The sequence below is a fragment of the Mustela nivalis genome, assembly GCF_964662115.1.
Source record: "Mustela nivalis genome assembly, chromosome: 7".
Lineage (NCBI taxonomy): Eukaryota > Metazoa > Chordata > Mammalia > Carnivora > Mustelidae > Mustela > Mustela nivalis.
In genome coordinates, this window is record NC_139026.1 from 128,102,998 (window position 1) to 128,126,105 (window position 23,108).

Here is a 23,108-nt window from a genome sequence, read left to right on the forward strand (position 1 = left end):
CATTTCTAAGTGATGATAGTGCACCCACCATGTACCACAGTCTGTGAATTGTGCTGTGAATGCAGGAGTGACAGCGTAGGTGTCCTTCTTGCTTCCACGGTGTTATACTCTTTCTCATACATGGATCCTATGGAGCTGTAATGAAAGATTGACCTGAGTGCCTTATCCACTACTCAGTAAATTATTTGACAGCAATGAAAACCTTTGGCTTTCAGTCAGTTGCACCTCCCATACCCGTGATATGGGGTGTTATTAATAAAGGTTGATTGACTAACTTACAGTATAAATTAGCTTCTCTAAATTTCTTCTCAGCTCTGTAATTTCAGAAATTATTATCTTAATTATATAAATACTTGCATAGGAATCTCTCTCTTGCAACTTTGAATATGTAGGGGCAGGTGAAACAGGGATGAGGAGCTGCTGGGATCATTGTTGCAGTGTAAGAGCCATGTTTATTTACCTGGTGGACTAGAAGGTTCAACCAGACCTTAACGCTGGTACCTAATGCCAGCATCTGGGACTCCCTTGATTCCCAGGGATCCCAGCCCTGTCCTCGAGCCTTCCATTTATTCAGTGAGTTTTGAGCAGTTTTTCAGTAATTTCTCTCTGTACCTTCGTCTATTTATATCCAACTATTTGATGTTGCTAAGACCACGAACTCCAACTTCTACGCTTATGTGAAATTCAACACATTACCAAAGACTACCAAATGTTCTTTATAATATTGAATGTGAAACGTACGTATAAAAGCTTATTGTGTCAAATCTTAAATAGAGAATTTACTGAATTATGCCTGTATGTTATCCCTGACCAAGGTATTTTGCCAGTGGACCTCCCAACTCCACCAGAAGTGTCAGCTCCAGTAACGTTGCCTCCACACAACTGTACAGACGCTGAATTTGTTTGCAGGACCGATGGTCACTGTGTTGAAAAAATCCAGAAATGTGACTTTAGAAATGACTGTCCCGACCAGTCAGATGAATCATTCTGTGGTAGGTGAATTCCTGTTTTGTATTAAAACATAGCATAAGATGGATAAGACAATACTAATGTGATCTTTAAGTAGCATGGCCTCATGTGCTAGTTAGAAATTTTTGACTTGGCTTAGAATAGGTTCTTAAACGTAAATGTTGCTTGTATAGAAAATTATAGTAGAAGAGTCAGCGTTGCATTCTTCTGTGATGCTCAACAAGAGGTAAGTGTTTCTAAATTGAAGTTTTAGATTCAGAACACTTGTTTCCTGGACTTTACTGGACTCTGGGACTGTGATTGACTAGGTGCTCCCCACCTCCACCGTTTGTCTCTCTTCTATTCCTCACACTCACAAAATAGGAATGTTTAAAATGGAAGTATTATAATACTCTCAAAATAGATGAATTTGTCCAAATTTTGCCATTGCCAAAATAGAAAATGAATACTATGTTAAATATGTAGAATTCATAAGAACGAATACTAATACAGATGGGCCCTTCAGCACCTGGGTCCTATTGAAAGGTGGTTTTTACTTATCGGCATCTGCTAATCTCTGGCTTTTAGGGCAGATTTTTAATTTACAAGTGAACTTCTCAGCCGGAGATACAATCTTAGAGGAAAAAAAATTGATCTGTGTGCCTGCAGGGGCAAAGCACAAGCTCAGAAGGAGTGAACACTTTTGCTTTTTTTCCCCTTCCTTACTATTTATTGGATGGTATATGAATGCCCTATACTGTAATATTTCTCAAGTATCTTAATGATATGAAGGGTTCAAACCATGCAGATAATACAGAGTGTAGTGGAACTCTGTTCTGTCTTCTGTCAGCAATATGCAGAAAATCTAAAACTTGAAAAGCCAAATGAGGTTCATATTAATTTAACATAGAAAAAGAAATGCTTCTTAATGTATAGATACACAATAAATTAACCAACTTAGCTAGACCCCAAAACTCATAAAATCAATGCTTAACTCACTCTGTGAATGAGACAACATAGTCATTAACTCAAATTGGCTAGGGATACCTATGGTGCATTGCAGATGGGGGATATTATAATGGAAAGCGTTGTGGTATTCAGACTTAACTCGTGGGAAGACCATATCCTGTTTTGATCACACGTAAGTTGTGTTTCTCAAAGTTTACACAGAATTAATTCCACCTAATGAGTATCTTTAGCGAATACTGACTTCTTTGTTCACCTTTGCAGTTTTAGTGGCGTCCTTGATGATTGGGTAGGCGGTTTTGATAAAGTTCTTTAAATGTCCTGAATGAATGTCTCCTGTAAAATTATTATTTTAAAATCCTGGGGTTATTGATTTACTTTGAATACATATGAACTGCATTTCTTACTCTAAACAAATCATGTGGTCTTTCTTCCTCCATCTTTTTGTAAGAACCGCTGTCATATAATAAATCTGTCTGTTACCTGTTGTCTTGCATTTTTAATGCTTTTTATTTTATAAGGAACACAACACGAGAGCTGCCCTCAACACATTTTTAAGTGCATGATGTATTATTGTTGACTATGGGTATAATGTTGTACAGCAGATCTTCGAGCTTATTCGTCTTGCTTGACTAAAACTTTATGTCCTATAATTTTTAAAAAAATCAATGACTATTTTCTTTTTTAATGATATAAAGAACAGAATCCTATTGAATTTTAAATGTCTGGTGGGTGGGGATATGGGGTCACTGGGTGATGGGCATTAAGGAGGGCCTGTGATGGAATGAGCACTGGGTGTTCTATGCAGCTGCTGAACCACTGGACTCTACCTCTGAAACAAGTAGAAAAAAAAATCTCTTCACAAGATTAATATAATTATATTATCACTATTAATGTCAGATTAAATGACATGCCTGAGTGTCAGGATTAAAAAATCACTTTTTTGTTGTTGTTGTTTCCTTCTCAAACTTTACATTAAATCATGAACTCAAGTTCCTAAAAGATGGTGATGGTTTGCCAACATGGCTTATACTATTTAAAATATGGAGTCTTCTACGGCACACATAGGAACAGTGAATTTAAGAGACACACGGACATCTTCAGAGAGGAAGAAAGAATATTTCACACACAGCCTATGTATTTCACAAATCACTGGCCTTGTAATTTCTTTTTTTTTTTTAAGATTTTATTTATTTATTTGACAGATCACAAGTAGGCAGAGAGGGAGGCAGAGAGAGAGGATGGGAAGCAGGCTCCCTGCTGAGCAGAGAGCCTGATGCCAGGCTCAATCCCAGGACCCTGAGATCACAGCCGGAGCCGAAGGCAGAGGCTTTAACCCACTGGGCCACCCAGCTGCCCGATGGACTTGTAATTTCATGTGATATCAAGTTACAGTCATTACAAGGACATTGAAAACTTTCAAGGAAAATAGTATTGCTTTGAACTTAAGGAGTTTGGAATTTAGTCTAACCCCTTCAAAGGCTGAGCTGAAGTTCAGCTTTGTAATAATGCTGCGGCAGAAGAACAGACTTACCAGAACTTGGTAAGCAATGTTTAGAAGAGACTTGGAATTCCGAGATTGCTATTTGAGGACCTAATTAAAATCTCACCTCCTTATCAGAACTAATTCTTCAGTATATGCATTTATTTCCATGTTATAGCTGCTGTAGATATTTGAATATAGTGCACATAGATTTCTTTAAAACTCTTCTAATGATAGTAGAAATCGTTTTTCTAATTATTTTAATTATGCTTAAGAAATAATTTTAAAAAACCCAAATAGTAAGACAGTGCTTGATACGGGTAGAAATTACCTTTTGTGGACACATTTATTGTGGTTAGCTCATTTGTCTTCGTTCTACTCTATTCAAGCTACGAAAGTTTGCAGCTTTGAAAAAGGAAGCCTGTGTCAGTGGTACCAGCCAATCCCAGAAAACCTAATTCAAGATTCGAACACATTCAGATGGGGACTTGGTAATGGAATCAGTATTCATCATGGGGAAGAAAATCACAGGCCACTGGTGGATCATACAACGTAAGTGACCACATGCTTTGAACATGTCTCTTAGGAACTATGTGTTAAGCAGTTCCCAAATTCTTGCCATACTGTCTTACCTACCCTAAGCCAATGAGTGATGAAATTAAAGACTAAATGGGCTAAGTGTACTCTTTTATATAAAATTGAGAAAAAACATACAGCCATTCAGTTGAAAAAAAGCTGTCAATCAGGGCCTCTGGGTGGCTCAGTTGGTTAAGAGTCTGCCTTCTGCTTAGGTCATGAACCCGCAGTCCTGGAATCAAGCCCCACAGTGGGTTTCCCGCTCAGCAGAGAGTCTGCTTCTCCCTCTCTCTCTCTGCTTCTCACCCCACTCCAGCCTGCTTTTCCCTCTGCTCCTTACCCAACTTGTCCTCTCTCTCAAAATAAATAAATAAAATCTTAAAAAAAAAAATAGAAAAGGCTGTGAACACTCATAAAAGTCAAGGAAACTAGAGAAAAGAAAATATAATAAAAATAAGAAAAATAATTTATAATATAACTACTCATGGAAAAGCACTATGAATATGTTGTTTTAAAATGATCATTCAGGGATGCCTGGCTGGCTCAGTCAGTAGAGCATGTGACTCTTGATCTCAGGGTTGTGAGTTCAAGCCCCATGTTGGGCTTGAAGCCTACTTAAAAAATTAAAAAAAATTTGTCTTAATTAAAAAATTATCTGTCCATTCCTTTCCCTGTCCAAATCTTTTATCTGTTTTCTTTTCTTTCTTTCTTTCTTTTTTTTTTTTTTAGCTCCTCCTTCTCCTCACCCCTTTCCTCCTCTTCCAGCCTTTGATCTTCGTTGTCATTTATTTTGGTCTTTCCTTTTCAAGGCTTCATAACTTATACCTCTCCCTGTTTTATAGGCCACAGATATATTGAGTGCTTCCTTCTTAGCAGATCCTACCAGTCATTCTTTCCTTTTAAGGGTTTCATGGAAGTATTACTGAAGAAAGCAAGGGGATCCCCATTTATATTACAGAGAATGTCTTCAGAACCTTTCTGCCTTCACACCTCGAAGAGCTCTCCTTGTGTGGCTTCTGTTTCAAAGAAAACTAACAGTGGCGTGTCTGCTGCCTGTCCATCGTTGCCCTGGCCAACATGGCCTGGTGCTTGAAGAGAGCCATAATACCTCCTGGGCTGACTTTTTTACTCTGGTGTCCTCATCTCTCTTTTGTTGTTTTATTTCGTTGAAATGGTTCCAGTTTTACCATCATTTGATTTCGATATTAGCAACCATGTTGCCCAAAGTATATAGAGTGGCAGATAAGAATACCAAGCGTTTAGATCACTTTCAACAGTTGGCAGTGAATTTGGGAGGTTTCTGTCTACCCATTTTCCATGGGCTGCTTCTGACTCCTAGAAAAGCAAAGGGCAATTTCAGGAAGTTTCTTTGGCACATCCAAATAAACCACACTGCCTTAATAATCTGTATTTCCACCCAGAAAAAGGCGGACTGGAATCTCCCTTCTATGTGGGAAAGGTCTGAATAGAAACACGGTAGCATGTTATAAGCACAGTAATAGAGTTGGCTTTTTTTTTTTTTTTTAAGATTTTATTTACTTATTTGACAGAAATCACAAGTAGTTGGAGAGGCAGGCAGAGAGAGAGAGACGGAAGCAGGCTCCCTGCTGAGCAGAGAGCCCGATGCGGGACTTGATCCCAGGACCCTGAGATCATGACCTGAGCCGAAGGCAGTGGCTTAACCCACTGAGCCACCCAGGCGCCCCTAGAGTTGGCTTTTAACTTCCTTGTCTCTCTCCTTGCCTTGCCCATCCCCAACGTAGACTGTTCAGTCTTTGAGGAATCACAGGGTCTGTGGCTTCCTTCTTTACTGCATTCTTTCTAAATGACTGGTACGTAGTAAGTCTCCATAATTATTTGTTGAGTGAATTAGTTGTGATGGTTAGAACCTATATATTTGTGCTTTATAATTATAGGCTACAAGCAAAAAAATATATTTTAAGTAAGAAAAAATTTTTAAAGATTTTATTTATTCATTTGACAGAGAGAGAGAGAGAGAGAGGGAGAGAGAGCAAGCATGCCCAGGAATGGGGAGCAGCAGGCAGAGGCAGAGGGAGAAGCAGGCTCCCTGCTGAGCAAGGAGCCTGATGCAGGACTTGTTCCCAGGACTCTGGGATCATGACCTGAGCTGAAGGCAGTTGCTTAATGGACTGAGCCACCTAGGTGTCCCTGAATAATATTCACTAGTGAGATAATGTTTAATAGATTTGCTGTACATGACAATGAATCTGGAAAAGGGAGTGATGGTCCCAAAGCTTGCATCTCCCCTAGCTGTCCTCTCCCCTCTCTCTAGGCTCCTTCTGCAGCCAAGGAAGGTTTGACATTTTTCCTTTGTCCTGAGGAGTAGTTTTTATGCATCATATATCCATCCTACTCAGTGGCTTATAGTATATCTTCAAGCTCCATTTTCCAAATTTTATTATTTTATATTTAAAGGGAGGCTCACTCTTCCTTCCTTCCTTTCTTTCGCTATTTTTTTTTTCATTTTATTTTTTCCGTGTTCCAAGATTCAAAGGGAAGCTTGTTCTATCTTAGAAAATGCTTTTTTTCTCTCAGATGTTTGGCTCCAGAAATTTAAAGCCAGGTGTTTAAGCCCATTGTGTTTGAAATAGTTTTCAAAACCCAATTTTGAAAATCAAAAAGCTCTGGACCAATTCTTTCTTCGTCTTCACATTCTGTGATAGAAGCTCTCCTAAAGGCAGACATGGGTTCAGGCTCAGGTTGGTAAAAATCAGAACTGCAAAAGAAAAAGAGCACATTAGTATATTTCAAAATAGTCTCTCATTTCAAATACTTAATGAAGCCATAAAAAGTCTAGGAAAGTAATGGTGGTGTGGGAATATGTCGGGAAGTTTTCATTGTGTAGTCAAGTCTTAGATAACAACTTTAAAAAAAATCATTTATTTATTTTACAGAGAGAGAAATTGAGGTGGGGGGGCAGGGACATAGGGAGAGAGAGAATCTCAAACAGACTTGACGCCCAGTGCAGAGCCTGATACGGGCCTTAGTCCCACGGATTTGCGATCATGACCTGAGCTAAAACCAGGAGTCGGATGCAACCAAGTGTGCTGCCCAGGTTCCCCTTAGATAACATCTTAATATGTGTGATTCATGATGAAAATGTTGTGGTAAAAGCTAAAAGAAGCAATGTTCCAAGGGACATTCTACCGTTTGGTCTTCACGCTTTCATGGCCTCATAAGCCTAAGTATCCGAAATGTAGCTTAAAAAAAGGGTTATATCTTTAATTTTCACTTTGTGGAGAGTACCACTGGTTTATTCAGCACTTTAATATGACTTAGAAAAAGGTATCTCTTTTTCTCAGCCTGGGGACATGCAGGCACAGCCTTGGCAAAGGGCTTGGCGAATGGATTCTTTCTACACTCTGCTCCACAAGGCCCAACTAAGGGCACCTAAGCGTGATTTTTACCTAGGATTGAAATCAGGGCACATAGAAATCAATACTGTTCTCAGCGATACTCCGATACTCCGGTGAAATAAAGTGCTTTCAGTGTAAATACCATCAGTTGCGATTTGCATGTTCTTTTGAGATTGGGGTTGGGTGAAATTTACATTTCCTTTAACTTATACAGTGACAGGGAACATTTAGTTGAAAAGTTAATTTCTTAGTGTTTTGGGAAAAGAAACATAATGTAGTAAAAAAGAAAAAAAACTCAGAAGAAAAATGAGTTTATATCCATTCGCATACCGGGTACTACTGGGGAACTCAGCAAGAACATTAGTCAGTTGAGAATTTTTTTTAATCGCTTAACATTGAGTTAAGATATTGGGATTGTCTAACACCTAGGCTTTGAAGCTAATTCAAATTTAAATATGTTTAGAATATTGTAGATTTGGAATTGTTGTGTCATGACCTGAGTGGAAACCAAGAGTTGGGTGCTCAACTGACTGAACTCCCTGTTTGTAGTTTTATATGATCTCAGACTTCTCTACTCTGACCTTCAGATTCGGTTTAATTAGCCTAGTCTTTTAGCTCAGGCAGTTTTACCATAGCATGTAAATTGGTTTGTAGCTAAGTACCATAAATTTATAATTGTTTTTACCTCCTAGAAGGAGACTTTGTTTGATCCAACTTACTATTTATTTTTATTGCAAGAAGCCAAGGAGAGCAAAGTCTTGAGTTCTTGGCCCTTAAGTCAATTTTTAAAAAAATTTTTTAGACTAAATGCCCATCTGTTGGTTAAACAAGGTTTAATATTAAGTGTTATCTGGAGTATAAAATCATCCCCTCAGGCAAAGTTAAATTCTCCATACTTCATTGTTGATATGGAAAGATGTGTAGGGAAATATAGATGCCTATTCCAGATTAGTGATTTCTAACTATGCTCACAGAAGCCTTTTGGAAGTTTTTCGAAATGGCGATTGGGGCCACTGTCAATTTATATATACATACAATATATTTAAATGCAGATTCAAAACACTTGATTCAAACTCTCAAGGAGTACATCCGGGAATCTGTATTTTAGTGTAATTCCTAGAAGGTTCTAGAACCTCATCCCTAGATGACTCCATGGCAGGAGGTGGGGAAGGTATTGCTGAAAGACAGAGGTTGGCTTTCTCAATTCCTTATTCCAGTTTTGGTCAGAGCAGATTCATTTTTCTCTCAATCTAGTGACTAATTAAAAAAAAAATAGTACAAGATGTTTCAAGACAAAAAATTTGTTCTAAGGTAATTTCATTTAAAAATAAAATGAAATTTGTGTCTTGAAAAGTAACTGTTAATAACTGAGAAATAGTGTGCAAGAAATATCTTTACCCTCAGGGGTGCTCTGGGTGGTTCAGTCAGTTGAGCATCTGACTCGGTTTCCATTCAGGTCATGATCTTGGGGTCAGGATGGAGTCTGGGGTCGTGGGATAGACTCAGCCCAGAGTCTGCCTCAAAGTCTCTCTTCCTGTCCGTCCTGCTCACTCTCTCCCTCTCTGTCTCTCAAATAAATAAAATCTACCAAAAATAAAAAAAAAGGAAAATATCTTTATTCTCAGTTAATCTAGAAGACATGTAATTTCAAGGCACCCTCTACATTGCTCCATTCATTGTATAATCCCCAAACTTTTTTTTCTCAGACTGTTTTTGCCTATCTACAGAAGACAGGTACTTTAAAATACATTGGATTTTAGTTTGCTTACAAAGTGTTGAGAAATGATTTGAATATGAACTATCTCATTTAAAATGCAGATTAGGTAGAATACCGTTTCTTAAGTCTGTCATTTGTAAAGTAGAAATACGTTTTCTTAGATTTTTCCTTTTACTTCATAACACTAGTCATTGTCTTTCAGGAGGAAATGAGTTATAGCACCGCACCCACTGTTGGAAGTGCACCTGCCTTCCAACGTACCTAATGCATTTGTGCAGGCTTCACATCATTATAAACTAAAAGCCACATAAATAATGTGAACTGTCCCTGTGACATAACCGTGCATATCATCATGTATCTGAGTGCTGGATGTAAATGTGGATAAAAGCTTCAGTAAAACTGAAAATATTTTAATGTCTTCTGCTCTGCTACAATAACAATTTCCAAAGCTTTAATCTCTTAGACATTAAATACTAGAATTATTGCTTTCTCCAAGCCTTCTTTGGTAGGAAGATAAGCTAGTATTTTATAGGCCAATTTAGATGCTTTAACACTCTCGCAATATAATTTCTAAAAGATCCAGTTTTATAAATCTGGAATAATGGTTAAATACCGGGCTTTAGTAACACTTTTGCTGAAATAAAAATAAAAGTGCAAACAGTCAAAATCTAAATTAACTGTAATAATTTTCTCTTAATGGTTGTAATACTCGTGGGAAGTGACATTTCTGGCCATGTTGCCACAGGACTGAATATGAAGCGTGGCTGGACCTCTAAAGCCAAGGAAAAAATTGCTCCTCTTTACATTGTCCTTGAGTTAAGCACCTATTCTGTATATTTGCATACATTAATAATTTGTGTTAATGAAGTGAATTAAATCACTTTAATTTTAATTTTATTCCAGTGTATTTTAGCTTGGTAAGTAATTTTAAAAGTTAACTACAGTGGCTTAAAATTACAGAATTTGAGAAAAATCTTTGCCGAAAGTCACATTTGCACACCATACCTAAAATAACAGATCCACATTGGTTAGGGTGGTATATTTGCTATCTGCTGAAGCTGAAGTTTTAAGGAGATAAATTCGTCATGCAGTGTACGATTTTACATTGTTTTCAAAGATCACTGTTTAATAATCCAAAAATTTTATATTATGGTTGTAACTGCATTCAGATATTAGAAATTCATTTTCATTGTGTAATTTTTGAATATGCTTTTCCTTTACCTATGTTAAAATGAAAAAAAAGTGTAGTTTTATTCTATTTCCTGTACAGAACTGTTATTTTTAGATACAATCTAGAGGAAACATCCCAGAGCTCTGTGGCCTGAAAGATGTGGAGGTAGCCTGGGCTAGGCCCCCATAATTTATTATGGTAGGCATGTGTTTTCTGAGCATCTAGAAAGGATAGAAAACTTAATCACACGTAGGACCATCATATGCATGAACAAATATGTGATGCTGGGAAAACACGTAACTTATTGAAAGAGAGGTCCACTGGGAGCTTCAGTTACCAAGTCTTCAGCTCTATCTTGGTTGTGTGTGTGTCTTTAATAATACTTGAAGGAGGTCTCTATTTTTGGTTGTTACTGGATAATGCAGATGAACTAAGATAATACTTTTGGTAAAGACCGCATACTGACTCCCTGAAGAATTTCTTGCCTTTTTTAGTTTCTACAAAAATTCTTTTACTTTACCACAAAAGAGGGAATCCATCTCTATTGTAGGAAAATGTCTGAATATAAGTAGGAAAGATAAATCACATCCAAGATAATTATACCATCATGATAAAAGCATTCTGTTTGGGTATGTCTACACAATCAACCACATTGCTTTCAATTAATACAATAAATAAAAACTACTATTTTCAGTTAACCTGCTTTTAATTTTATATACAATCTGTGAACAACTATTCACTAATTCACTAATACTAATGGGCCAATGGTATTTCATTAAGTGGATGCAACCTGAATCACTAATTCGGTTCCTCACTATTGATTTGTGAGTTGATTTTGGTTATACACAAATTTAATCAGTCTTTACTGGACTATATACAGGTTTGCACGCATTGCAGATTATATCCTACGAGTAAACAAAACAGAGTAGAATTTTTATCTTATTATTCATTTTTTAACCATTTGATTTACAATTTTAAATTATTCCTCAAAAATGTACCTTTTTTTGAAAGCCATGCATGACTACGTCTGTTTTTCTGTATGCTTGAGTATTTTTCTTTTTCACAGTTCAAATTTTTTTTTTTCCACAGTTCAAATTTTAAAATAGGGTTAAAGTAGCAGCTAAATATATATTTTTCTGTTTCTTCAATTCTAATCAGGGTAATCAAGTTTGTGTGTATGTGTGCCTTGTCCATTTGTATTTTTGTGTATGTGAATCTGTATTTCCTATTTGTGCTCTTTGCTTGGTTTTCAGCAGGTAGTGTTTATTATTTTTCTTATTGACTTACATGATCTTTTAAAGCCTCAAGGTATTTTTTTACTTGTTAGGAATTTTGTAAAAACTTTTCCCTATTTTTATTGGCCCTTTATTAGTTTATAATGCTTTTACATTTCAAAATTTTCAGGTTGTACATGGTTATGTCTGCCAACTATATTCTTTAAGTTTAGTTTTACTCATTCTCAATCTGTTCTGATACTCTATTTCTTCTTGATTCAGTCTTGGTAGGTTGTATATTTTTAGGAATTTATCAATTTCTTCTAGATTATCCAATTTGTTGGTATATAATTGCTTGTAATAGTCTCTTCTGATATTTTGGAATTATTTTGTTTCATTGTAATATCCATCTTTCACTGATAATTTTATTCATCTGAGTCTTCTCTTTTTTTTTTCTTGGTTAGCCTAGTGAAAGGTTTGTCAATTTTGTTTCCTTTTTCAAAACCTAACCCTTAGTTTTGTTGGTTTTTTCTTTTGTTTTCTTTTTCTATATTTTATTTATTTCTGGTCTAATCTTACTATTTTTTTCTTCTGTTAACTTTGACCTTAGTTCAAGTTCCTTGACGTGTAAAGTTGTATTGCTCATTTGAGATCCTTCTTTTTTTAATGTAGGTGTTTATAACTGTAAGCTTTCTTCTTAGAACATCTTTTAATGCATCCCATAAATTTTGTACGAAGATATTTTTTTAATTTCTCCTTTGAGCCATCGTTTATTCTGGAGCATGTTTTGATTTCCATATATTTGTAAATTTCCCAGCTTTCCTCCTGTTATTGATATCAGTTTCATACCATTGTGGTCAGAAAAGGCAGGTAATTTTAATTTTCTGGAATTTGTTAAGTTTTTTAAATAGCTGAACATACAATCTATCCTGGAAAATGTTCTGTATGGACTTGAGAAGGATGTGTTTCTGCTGCTGTTGGATGGAATGTTCCGTATATGTCTGCTGTGTCTATTTGGTCTTTGGTGTTGTTCAAATATCACCATATAGTGTTAACTCAAATAGCAATAGTCAGTCATGTAACATAGTTATATGTTATATATAATCATGTATATAGTCAAATAACACTGTAGTGCTCTTTATTGATTCCTGTCTGAGTAGTCCACTATTGGATGTGGAATATTAAAATCCCTCACTATTACAGTATTGTTTATTTCTCCATGTAGTGCTGTTATTTTTTGCTTTATATATTTATATGTTTTAATGTCAAATGCATAAATATCATTTTTATCATCTTACAGTGATCTTCTTTTTGTGTTTCTTGTGTCTATTTGTAACTTAAAGTCTATTTGCTCAAGTATAGCTGCCCCTCCTCTCTTTTGGTTACCATTTGTGTGGAATCTTTTCTGTCCCTTCACTTTCAGCCTATGAGTGTCTTTAAAACTGTAAATCTCTGGCAGGCCGCATATAGTTGGGTCTAGTCTCTCATTTTTTAACCCTTCAGCCTCTCTAAAGCTTTGAATTGAAGAATTTTATCCACCTATGCTGAAAGTAATTCTTGATAAGTTGGTTCTTACTATTGCCATTTTATTGTTTTCTCGCTGTTTTGTAGTTCCTTTATTCTGTTTATTGTCTCTTGCTGTCTTCTGCCTGTGATGTGATGATTCTTTGTGGTGGTGTGTTTGACTGACTCTTCTATCTCAATATTTTATTTATCTACTATAGGTTTTTCCTTTACTGTTGCCATAATGCTTACATAAAGGAACTTAACAGTTTCAGCTTTCTCTTGTAAGCCAGTAATAGTTCACTGTGGGGCTTGGGTGGGTCAGATGGAAGTAACTGTGGGCAGGAGGGGCTTTTTATTAAGGTTTCTAATTCAGGAAGGCTCCCGTCTGTTCTCTGAGGTGGGAGTGCTTCTGGCTGAGCTCTGTGGTTGGATGAGCCTGCTGACTCAGCTTGGCATTCAAAGCTTGGCCGGTTCCCTTGTTGGTGGCGGTCAGTTTGGCTTCTTTGGCTCCATGGTCCAGCGGAGCCACTGGCTGGCCTCAGCATTCACCTCTGGTTCGCTGGGGTCACAGGCCGGGTTCCCTGGCAAAATGGTTTTACTGGCTGGACTCTGCGTTTAGCTGCGGCTGCAGGCTGGGTCTGCAGCTGGGCTTGGTTGGATGGGATGCAGACCATCCTCCACAGCTAGATGTGCCTCTGGCATGACTCTGCCTTCAGGTAAGACCTCTTGGGATTAGGTGGAACCTCAGGCTATGCTCAGCAGTGAGGCAGAGCTGTGGGCTAGGTTCTTTCCAGTGATGGACAGGACCACCGGCTATGCTGTGTGTCCTGGCAATACTCTATGCTGAGCTCCAAGGCTGCCCATGGTCACTATTCAGGTGTCCTGGTTAGGCAGAGCTGTTGTCTCCACTTAACAGCTGGGCAGGGCTACTGGCTTGGCTCCCTGTCTGTGTGGGGTCATAGCCTAGGCTGTGGGACCTCCCCGGGCTCACTGATTAGGTTCCCTGTCTGGGTGGGGCCAGAGGCAGTGTTCACCTTGGGTGGGGTTGCAGACTTCCTGCCCTGTGTGGTCAGGCTATAGAATGGGCTATACATAGAGGACCCTTTGGCTGGGGACCCAGACCCAAACCGAGCCAGTTGAGCTCCCTGGCCTGAGGAGGTCATCATTTTGGTTACGCAAATGGAAAGCGTCACTGGCTAAGATCTCTGCTCAGGTAGTACCACCAGCAGGACCACAGCTCACCATGATCCCTGCATTATGGACTCCTTTTCCCTCTCTGTCAGTGATACCTGGATGTCTAACTCCACTTGTTTGTCCAGGGAGTCCTATGAGATGAGACCTAAGTGGGCATCCTTAGAAGCACCTGTACCATTGGGGAAGCTGGATGCACACCTTGGTCTCTTATTCACAGTGGAGAAACCAGAGGTTTCTGGGGGTACATCTTGGTGCCATACTGCACTGGCTTTGGGAAGGGGTGATTGGGTCAGTGAAACTGTGCCTTTTACCCTTCAAATGCATTTTTTTTTAATGAGCCAACAGGGGTACTTCAGCCTCACCCCTGGCTCCGGGATTCTTACCATTGTGCCTTATTTATGGATAGTTGCTAATTGGTCTTTCTCTGAGGGGACTAAACAAGAACCATTTTTCCTGCCATCTTGCTGACATCACTCCATCTTTTACACTTAGAAAGGCCTTCTATATAAATGTTCACATAAAATTCACTTGTATTTTCTATTGTATGTCAGTAGTTCCAGTGTCTCACAATTATGTCCTTAATTCATCTGACAACTTATTTTGGTAAATGTTATGAAAAAAAAAAAAAAAAACACCTCCTTTTCCTTAATAACTAATCTGTTTGGCACCCTTTAATATAGGCATGGCTTGTTTTATCGTGCTTCACACTTTTTTTTTTTCTTGCAGTATTTCAAACTTTTTCATTACTACTCGATTTGTTATATGAATCTATGATCAGTGATTACAACTCACTGGAAGATCATATGATGGTTAACATTTGTTAGTAATTCAGTAATTTTAAGCATAAGGTATATACACTGTTTTTTTTTTTTTACATAATGCTATTGTGCACTTAATAGATTACAATATTGTGTAAACATAACTTTTATATTCAGTGGGGAACACAAATAATTAATTTGATTTGCTTTATTGAGATATTTGCTTCATTTTGGTGGTCTGCAACTGAGCCACAGGATCTCCAAGATGTGCCTATAAATGCAGTCTGCTTTAATTTACTATACTTTCTCTACTTTCTCACTGAAAGATGCATAGCCCTAGATAACAAAATCTACCTCCTGATTCTGGTGTCTTTCTATTGCTAGCACTTAATGATGTCCATGTTGAGTAGAATCATCAAAGGCAAGGCTCTCTCTGTCACACGTAGCCAGGGATCTGCTTTTATGTTGCCCCTTCATTAACCTGCTTACAGCTGTTCACCCAGCAATGAATGCATGTGACTATGTTCATCTAACATACCTTACTAGTTTGCTGTGACATGGGACTCTCTCCCTTCAGAAACAACTGGCTGTTTCCGTCTTGCAGAATTAGCTCTGCCAGGTTCAAAAACCATCTTTTCTTCCAATATAGCAACAAAGTTTCTAAGGTTACTGTTGACCTATGTCATCTGTGATGCTTCTCTAATTCTAATTTGATGCCTTGTTATTGAAAAGTATTCCCAGCCTCTGGGCACCCCATTTCCTTCAGGTTGGGTTATTTGATTTTTTCTATCCAAGCTACTTTAGACTTGGAAGTAAGCCCTTGTGCTTTGAATATGCTTCTTTTGAGTTTACATTATAAAGCAGCTTCCTAAAATTTAGCCAAATGCATCTTTTACTGTAATCTGCATTCTTAGGTAATTTTATTCTAATGAAAACATTTCTTTGCTTGTACCTGCTTGATTTAGTTCTACTTTCAATTTGGCATTTTAATCTTCATTATAAACATTATTAGTTTAGTTTAATATTTTCAGTCACCAAGGAGTAGCATAAAAGTGGGTTTTTAAACTTCTATCCATTTAAAAGAAACTCACTGGATTGAATTTCAACTTTTTGATTTTGAGATACTGAAATAAATTGAGCAGAAGTTAACAAAGTCTACATGAGGCTTAGTGTAAAAAAAGTACATGTGAACTTTAATAGAGCAGTAAAGAAAGCTCTATTATCTTCTCTGTTTGTTGTGTATCCATTAAGTAGGCACAGAAATACAAGGAGGACAGTGCATTTTCTCTATGGAATGAAGGTTTTTACTTAAATCTAGTGTTTGTGTTTTGCCTATTAAAAAGATGTTTAGAGGTGCCTAGGTGGCTCAGTCTTTTAAGTGTCTGAATTTTGATTTGGGGCTCACAATCTCAGGGTTGTGAGATTGAACCCTATGTAGGGCTCTGCACTCAGTTCAGAATCTGCTTGATATTCTCTCTCCCACTCTCTAGCCCCTTCCCCCACTCGTGTGTGTGTGTGCATGCACACACATTCTCTCTCCCTCTCAAGTAAATAAATCTTTAAAAAATAAAAATAAATAAAAATATTTATTTGCAGGATGATATGACTTTAATGCAGCCATCCAAATACCTCTGACATTAAGAACATAAATTGTTCCTGAGAGTTATATGATATTTGAATTAAATCATAAACTAGAAGCACAGGTAGTTTTCATTTAGTAATGCTATCTGGCACAGACTAAGGTACTGTTTACATCGATCTTATAAAGTCTGTCTCTTAGAATTGCAGTCATAATGAAATTGGAAGTATAGTTCCTTTATCTCATGGATTTTTTTCAGCAAGGTCGCTATTTGGAACTAATTTTCTTCAAGTTTTTAGTGACCTTACTATCCAAGAAGAGTAGTTTTGCCTTAGTTATCCAGGGGGCAGATCCAATTAGTTTATCAAAAAAGATAGCTGATTACAAAAAAAAGAAAAAAAAAAGCTTTGTTTATATTTTGTTCTATTTTATGGGCTAAATAGCCAAAGGATAGAAGATGACATAATAAAGAACATAATATTTTTTCATGCATTAATGAATAGATCTCACTCCTTTGACTGACACTAGTATTTATTTAAAAGGTACCTATGCAAAACCTTTCAATGCATTTATTAAAAGTATGCATAGTCTTATACATAATAGCAACTAGTACCAATGTGCTTACCAATTCATAGATAATATAAATGTGTTGGCTAATGGAAAGAATTATTTCTACTTTAAATTGTTTTCTCTAGAGGCTTCAGGTGATTTATGTATCAGTAGTAAACTTTAAGTTGAGTAGAAATAAATTATGTCTATAGTTTCTATCTAAAACCTACCTTTAATTTGCCTGTTTGAAAGAACAAGAGTGAAGTGCACGATGATGATGAAAATGGGGGGAAATGCCAGGTTTATAAGTAAGTTGTGACATTTCAGTAGGTGTGTGTCTTCCCCGTGACCTCTCTGACTACACAAAGCCCCCAGGAAGGTCTGATTAATGAACAGGAGTGGCTTTTGTATAATGAAGCATCTTCAAAATGAAAGCAGTACTAACTGAGTAATTATTGTGTGATCACGTTCAGTCCTCACAGTGAAGTTTTTTTGGGGGGTGGTATAATTATCCCTGTTTTACATATGAGCTAATCAAAGTTCAGATGTTAACCAGCTTGCCTGTGAGCCCACAGTTTAGTAAGCTTGAGAGCCAGGAACCTTGAAATCCAGATCTCACCTATGCTAAAGTCTGTGCTCTTAAATGCAGCCCTCCATGTTCTCATACATCTCTCTCGCTTAAAAGCTAAGCATTTTCAAGATTTATGACATGATTTGATTGCGGTTTTATGCCACAGGAGATGGGAAGAGAGGAAAAAATGGTAGTCTATAAATAGTTCTCAAGAAAGAGCAGAGAAGATGAGAGAAGTGTTAGTGATGACGACCTGGAGAGAAAACAGTCATCAGGAAATGTCCAGTGCCCCAAACCATTCTTGCCTGCCTTCTTTCCTAATATCCAGACACCAGAATTTGTGGATAGGAGCCAATCAAGGTGATCTCATTCTGCTTTGCTGAGGATTTTTTAGTTCTGCTCTTCTCAAGCCTGCATCAGAATCACCTGGAGAGCTTGTTAAAACACAGGCATCTTGGGCTCACTCTAGAATTTTTGATTAAGTGGGTCTGGGGTAGACCCTAAGAATTTACATTTTTAACAAGTTCCCTGGTGACATGGTTTCCTGCTAGTCTGGAAACCACACTCTGTGGTCTCATTTGTTTAGTCGAGATCCGATGGTTCAAATTGGCAGCGCTTAGAATTACCTGGAGACACAGTTAAAAGCTACCGATATCCAGGTGTCATACAGATAACTTGAAACACCAGCTCCAGAGACAATTTCCTGCCCCAATTCTCATACAGGAGTGGGCTTCTGATAGCTTTTCACCATTATCAACATCATACTGCATTGAGAAGTGTAGCCCATCAACAGTGTGTGTGTGGGGGGGCGGGGTACCTGCCACTGTAGAAATTCAGTGATACCAAAGGGGTAATGAAGGTGCTTTGGTTTTGTGCTCCTTTGAGGCTCTGAATAGTATCACTGTTCATGCTTCCCTGTTTATATTGGCTCATAGAAAGCTCTGAATCAGGTATTTAATCTCATATTAGTGATTCTGTGAAACATTCAGAATGCATTTTGTGATCTAGTTTTATCTGTGACTCCATTTAGTGTTTCAACCCATATTTTATGGGTTTGTGTGTCTTTACGTTTATGATATTATACTTTATCATATGTATTTTAATAACATTATATTTTGATAACAAGGTTAGATTTTAAAAGTAATAAAAATTAAATTAAGGAAGTACAAGTAATAATGCTCCCAGAAGTATACTCATTCTGTGAACTTTGTTTTAATTGGGATACTTTATTATTTACTGATAATTGTTTTCACTTTTATGAAGTAATTTCATTTTCCTCATTATTTGGGCATAAAATAATTAAAAGTAGTTAAAGCCTCTCTCTGCCTGCTTACCATTGTAAGATTAAAAGAGAGTACATATAGATAATTTCTTTAGGCAACTGAATATAGGGTATTTTTATTGTGGCATAAAAATACAATTACAGTAATGTGATTTCTGAGATAATAAGGCTTGGGTTCAGATTTTAGATTTTAAACACTGTATCATCATTGCTATTTCTCAGAATTGTCTCTATGTATCTAGTCAAATTTTTGTAAGAATGTAGCCACTACATAGACTGCTTCATAAATATGAAAACTGTAACATGATATTCCCTAAGATATATTACTTGTGAAGGCATGTTAAAATTTAATTTAAGAGAGATTTTTGTACACGATTTATGTGGAATGTTTTATGCTAGCAACAAAAGAAGATGCAAGAGTTTTAAAATTTAGGAGTATAGATAAGACAGATTTTAAAAATTAGGTATCATTTAAAACAGAATTTAGGGGCACCTGGGCTCTCAGTGGGTTAAAGCCTCTGCCTTCGGCTTGGGTTGTGGTCCCAGGGTCCTGGGATCCAGCCCTGCATTGGGCTCTCTGCTCTGCAGGGAGCCTGCTTCCTCTTCTCTCTCTGCCTGCTTCTCTGCCTACTTGTGATCTTGCTCTCTGTCAAATAAATAAATAAATAAATAAATAAAATCTTAAAAAAAAAAAAAAAAAAACCCCAAAACAAAAACAGAATTTAAAGCCCATAAAGAAAGTACTCTGGTGGATAGTGCACAAGGAAGAAAAGTCTGATGAAAAAGGTATTGTTTGAGCTGCCCGGAATTTCTTCAAGCAGAGGTAAAGTGGTCGTTATAGCCATTATGGGGGAATGATAAACATTCATTTTATTACATACAGAATTAATAATTCAGAGCAAATGGTTGGCAGGGAAATGTTTGATTCCCAGATTCAGTGTCATGGTGACTGGAAGGGTGTTGGTACGAGAATGAGAAATAAAGATTTCGTGAGGAGATGGTTTGCAAATCACCAGTTAAAGACAAGAAAGACTAACAATATTACGGAGGGAACATTCCACTGTCTTAAGAAACATAAACCCTCGAGAGTTTGTGCATGTTCTCTTTGATTATTGGATTACTAGAAAAAATCAGTGCCAAAAGGGTAAAGAAATCACTGGGGTGTAAGAGAAGAACATGACTGCAGAGAATCTTCTTTTAGTGCAGAGCTAAAAAAGGGAAAGAAAAAATATATGTATGGGCCATATATTTTATAATTCCACTGAGATGAAGTGTCCAGAATGGGCACCTCTGTCGAGACAATAGTAAGTACATGGTTACCCAGGCTGGCGGGGTGTGGAATGTACAGTGACCACTAGTGGATAGGAAGTCACTTTTTGGGGGTGATGAACGTATTGTAGAACAGTGTTAATGGATTCACAACTCGGTGATATTAAAAAAATCTCTGAATTATGTGCTTTATAAATGTGAACTTTATGGGGTATGAATTATATCTCAATAAGATTGTTGTAAAAAATAAGCAGGAAAGGGGTACATTTATTTTGGACTCCTGTATTCTGTAGGTGAGAAGTGAATTTTTTAACACATAATTAAATTGAGAATGTCCTATCTCTAAAAAGAGGTTAAAATTAAAAGATAATAGAGAAGAGCAGAAAGTGGAATAAAAAAATCTTGGCTAACTCACTAGAAGGATGAAAGGAGGAACAAGAAATTAAAAATGTTGGAACACAGGAAAAAATGGTTTGGAGGTACATTAAACCATACAGTTGTAATATTTAAATATGTGTGGACTAAATACTAAAGTCAAAAACTTGATAAAAGGGAACACAAACCAAAACCCAGCTCTGTGGTGCTTACAAGACAAGCACTTTAAATGAAAAAGATTTAGCAGGTTTGAAAATAGTATGATTAAAAAAAAAAAAAGCCAACAAAATAAAAAAAATATATATATATGCCATTAAGAGACCAAAACAAGAAAGGCAGTTTGACAGTGCTAACATGGAGAAAATAGACATTTGGTCAAAAATGCTACCAGAGACTGAAGATCATTTAGGGGCACCTGGGTGGCTCAGTCAGTAAGCATCTGCCTTCAGCTCAGGGCATGATCTCTGGGTCCTGGGATTGAGCCCCATTTTAGGCTCCCTGCTCTGTAGGGAGTCTGCTTCTTCCCTTCTTCCTCTGTCCCTTCCCCCTTTCCTGCTCCCAATCTCTCTCTCTCTCTCTCAAATAAAATAAGTAAAATCCTTAAAAAAAAAAAAAGACTTTTTTAATGAGAAGATTGTTATTACACTAAACTTAGGTAGCCATTCTAAATTGGTGTCTTTTATAACATATCTTTAAAAATATAACTACAAATTTGCAGAATGACCAGAAGACACAGATATAAATACACAAATCACAATTAAAATGGGAGATTTTGATACACCTCTCTCAGAAAGATACTAAACAGAAAAATCAGCGTGTAGAGGTAAGCTATAGAATTGGTTAACTTGAACTAATTCATGTATCTAGAACACTGTATTCAGGCTGTCCAGTAGAAATATAAGGCAAACCATGTGTAACTTAAAAATTTTCCAAAAGTTATATTATACAAAAAGAAAAATAGATGAGGTTGTTTAAATAGATGAGATTATTTATGGTATATTTCTCTACCCAATATATGCAAACTTCATTTCAACATGTAATAAATATAAAATTGAGATATTTATGTTCCTTTTTATAGTCAGTTTTCAATATCCAGTGTGAACTTTACATTTCACATTGCAATTTGAACTCTAAGTTTCTATTGGGAAGAGTTGTTTTCGGTGTAGACTTAATAAACTTCACAGTTGAAAAAGTAAATTCAGGTACTCAAGTTGTTCCAAGTATACTTGAGTTCAAGACCAAAATATTATTTTCCTCTCATGTTGTCATCATATTGAGAAACTGGCTCATTGTGTTTATAACAATTAACCACTCTGATATTAAAGCAACAGCATATCCGTTTCAAAACTTCTTCTGTTCAAGTGAAATAAATTCTCTCTTTGTATTAGTAACATCTGAATCAAAGATGTACATCAGGAATTGAAAGACAACTTTTTTAAAAGTTTTTATTATAATTCCTACTAACATGCAGTGTTACATCAGTTTCAGGTGTATAATGTAGTTCTCCTTAATTTTCATCACCTGTTTCACACCCCCGATTCCCCCCCCCCCCAACCATCAGTTCTTTGTAATTAAGAGTCCATCTCTTGGTTTCTCTCTTTCTTCCCCTCCCCTTTGCTTATTTGTTTTGTTTCTTCATTCCACATATGAATGAAATCATATGGTATTTATCTTTCTCTGACTTATTTCACTTAGCATTAGATGCTAAAGCTTCATCCATGCCATTGCAAATGGTGAGACTGCATTCCTTTTTATGGCCGAGCAATATTCCCTTTGTGTGTGTGTGTGTGTGTGTGTGTGTGTGACTTTTTTTTTTCCACACCAAGGTCTTCTTTTATTTCTCCTATATTGATGTTATTGACAGATTACAAGATGAACAAATCTTAAGTGAACAGCTCTTGAATTTTTACACACCCATGTGCCCAAGTAATCATACCCAGATCCAGACATAGAACATTCCCAGTGCCCAGAACTCGCTCAGGCCCTCCCCAGTCAGACCCCACACCAGAGGGTTCACATAGTTTTGATGTCCATTGCCCTGGGACTCTTTCCCTATTCTGAAACTCGGTGCACTGAGAACCGCGCACTGTGCTCTCTGGGCCTGGTGTCACTGCACATCTGTGTGGCTGTGTGTCATGACGGGCTGTTCCATTTCTTTATCCATTCCTCAATCAGTGGACACATGGGCTGCCTTCATATTTTGGCTATTGTAAAAGAATCCTACTGTATACATATAGGTGCACGTATTCCTTTGAATTAGTGTTTCTGTATTCTTTGGGTAAATACCCAGTATTGCCATGGCTGGATCATAGGGTAGTTCTATTTTTTAACTCTTAGAGGAAACTGTATACTGTTTCCCACAGTGGCTGCACCAGTTTGCATTCCCACCAACAGTGTGAGGTTCCCCTTTCTCCACACTCTTGCCAACACCTCTTGCTTCTTGTGTTGTTGATTTTAGCCTTTTTTGACAGTTTTGATTTGCATTTCCCTGATGGCAAGTGATGTTGAATATCTTTTCATGTGTCTTTTGGCCATCTGGATGTCTTTGTAGAAATGTTTGTTCATGTCTTGGC

At 37.1% G+C, this 23,108-nt stretch overlaps 1 protein-coding gene across 1 annotated transcript in view; it reads left to right on the forward strand.

The window, feature by feature from the left end:
• The window catches only part of MALRD1 (MAM and LDL receptor class A domain containing 1), a gene marked incomplete at its 5' end in the record, with an annotated part of 779,396 nt that overhangs the window by 242,835 nt on the left and 513,453 nt on the right, over positions 1–23,108 (forward strand). The window contains 2 exons of the mRNA XM_082742491.1: positions 816–992; positions 3,787–3,949. Coding sequence (XP_082598617.1) covers positions 816–992; positions 3,787–3,949 — 340 coding nt within the window. The remainder of the gene's footprint in view (positions 1–815; positions 993–3,786; positions 3,950–23,108) is intronic.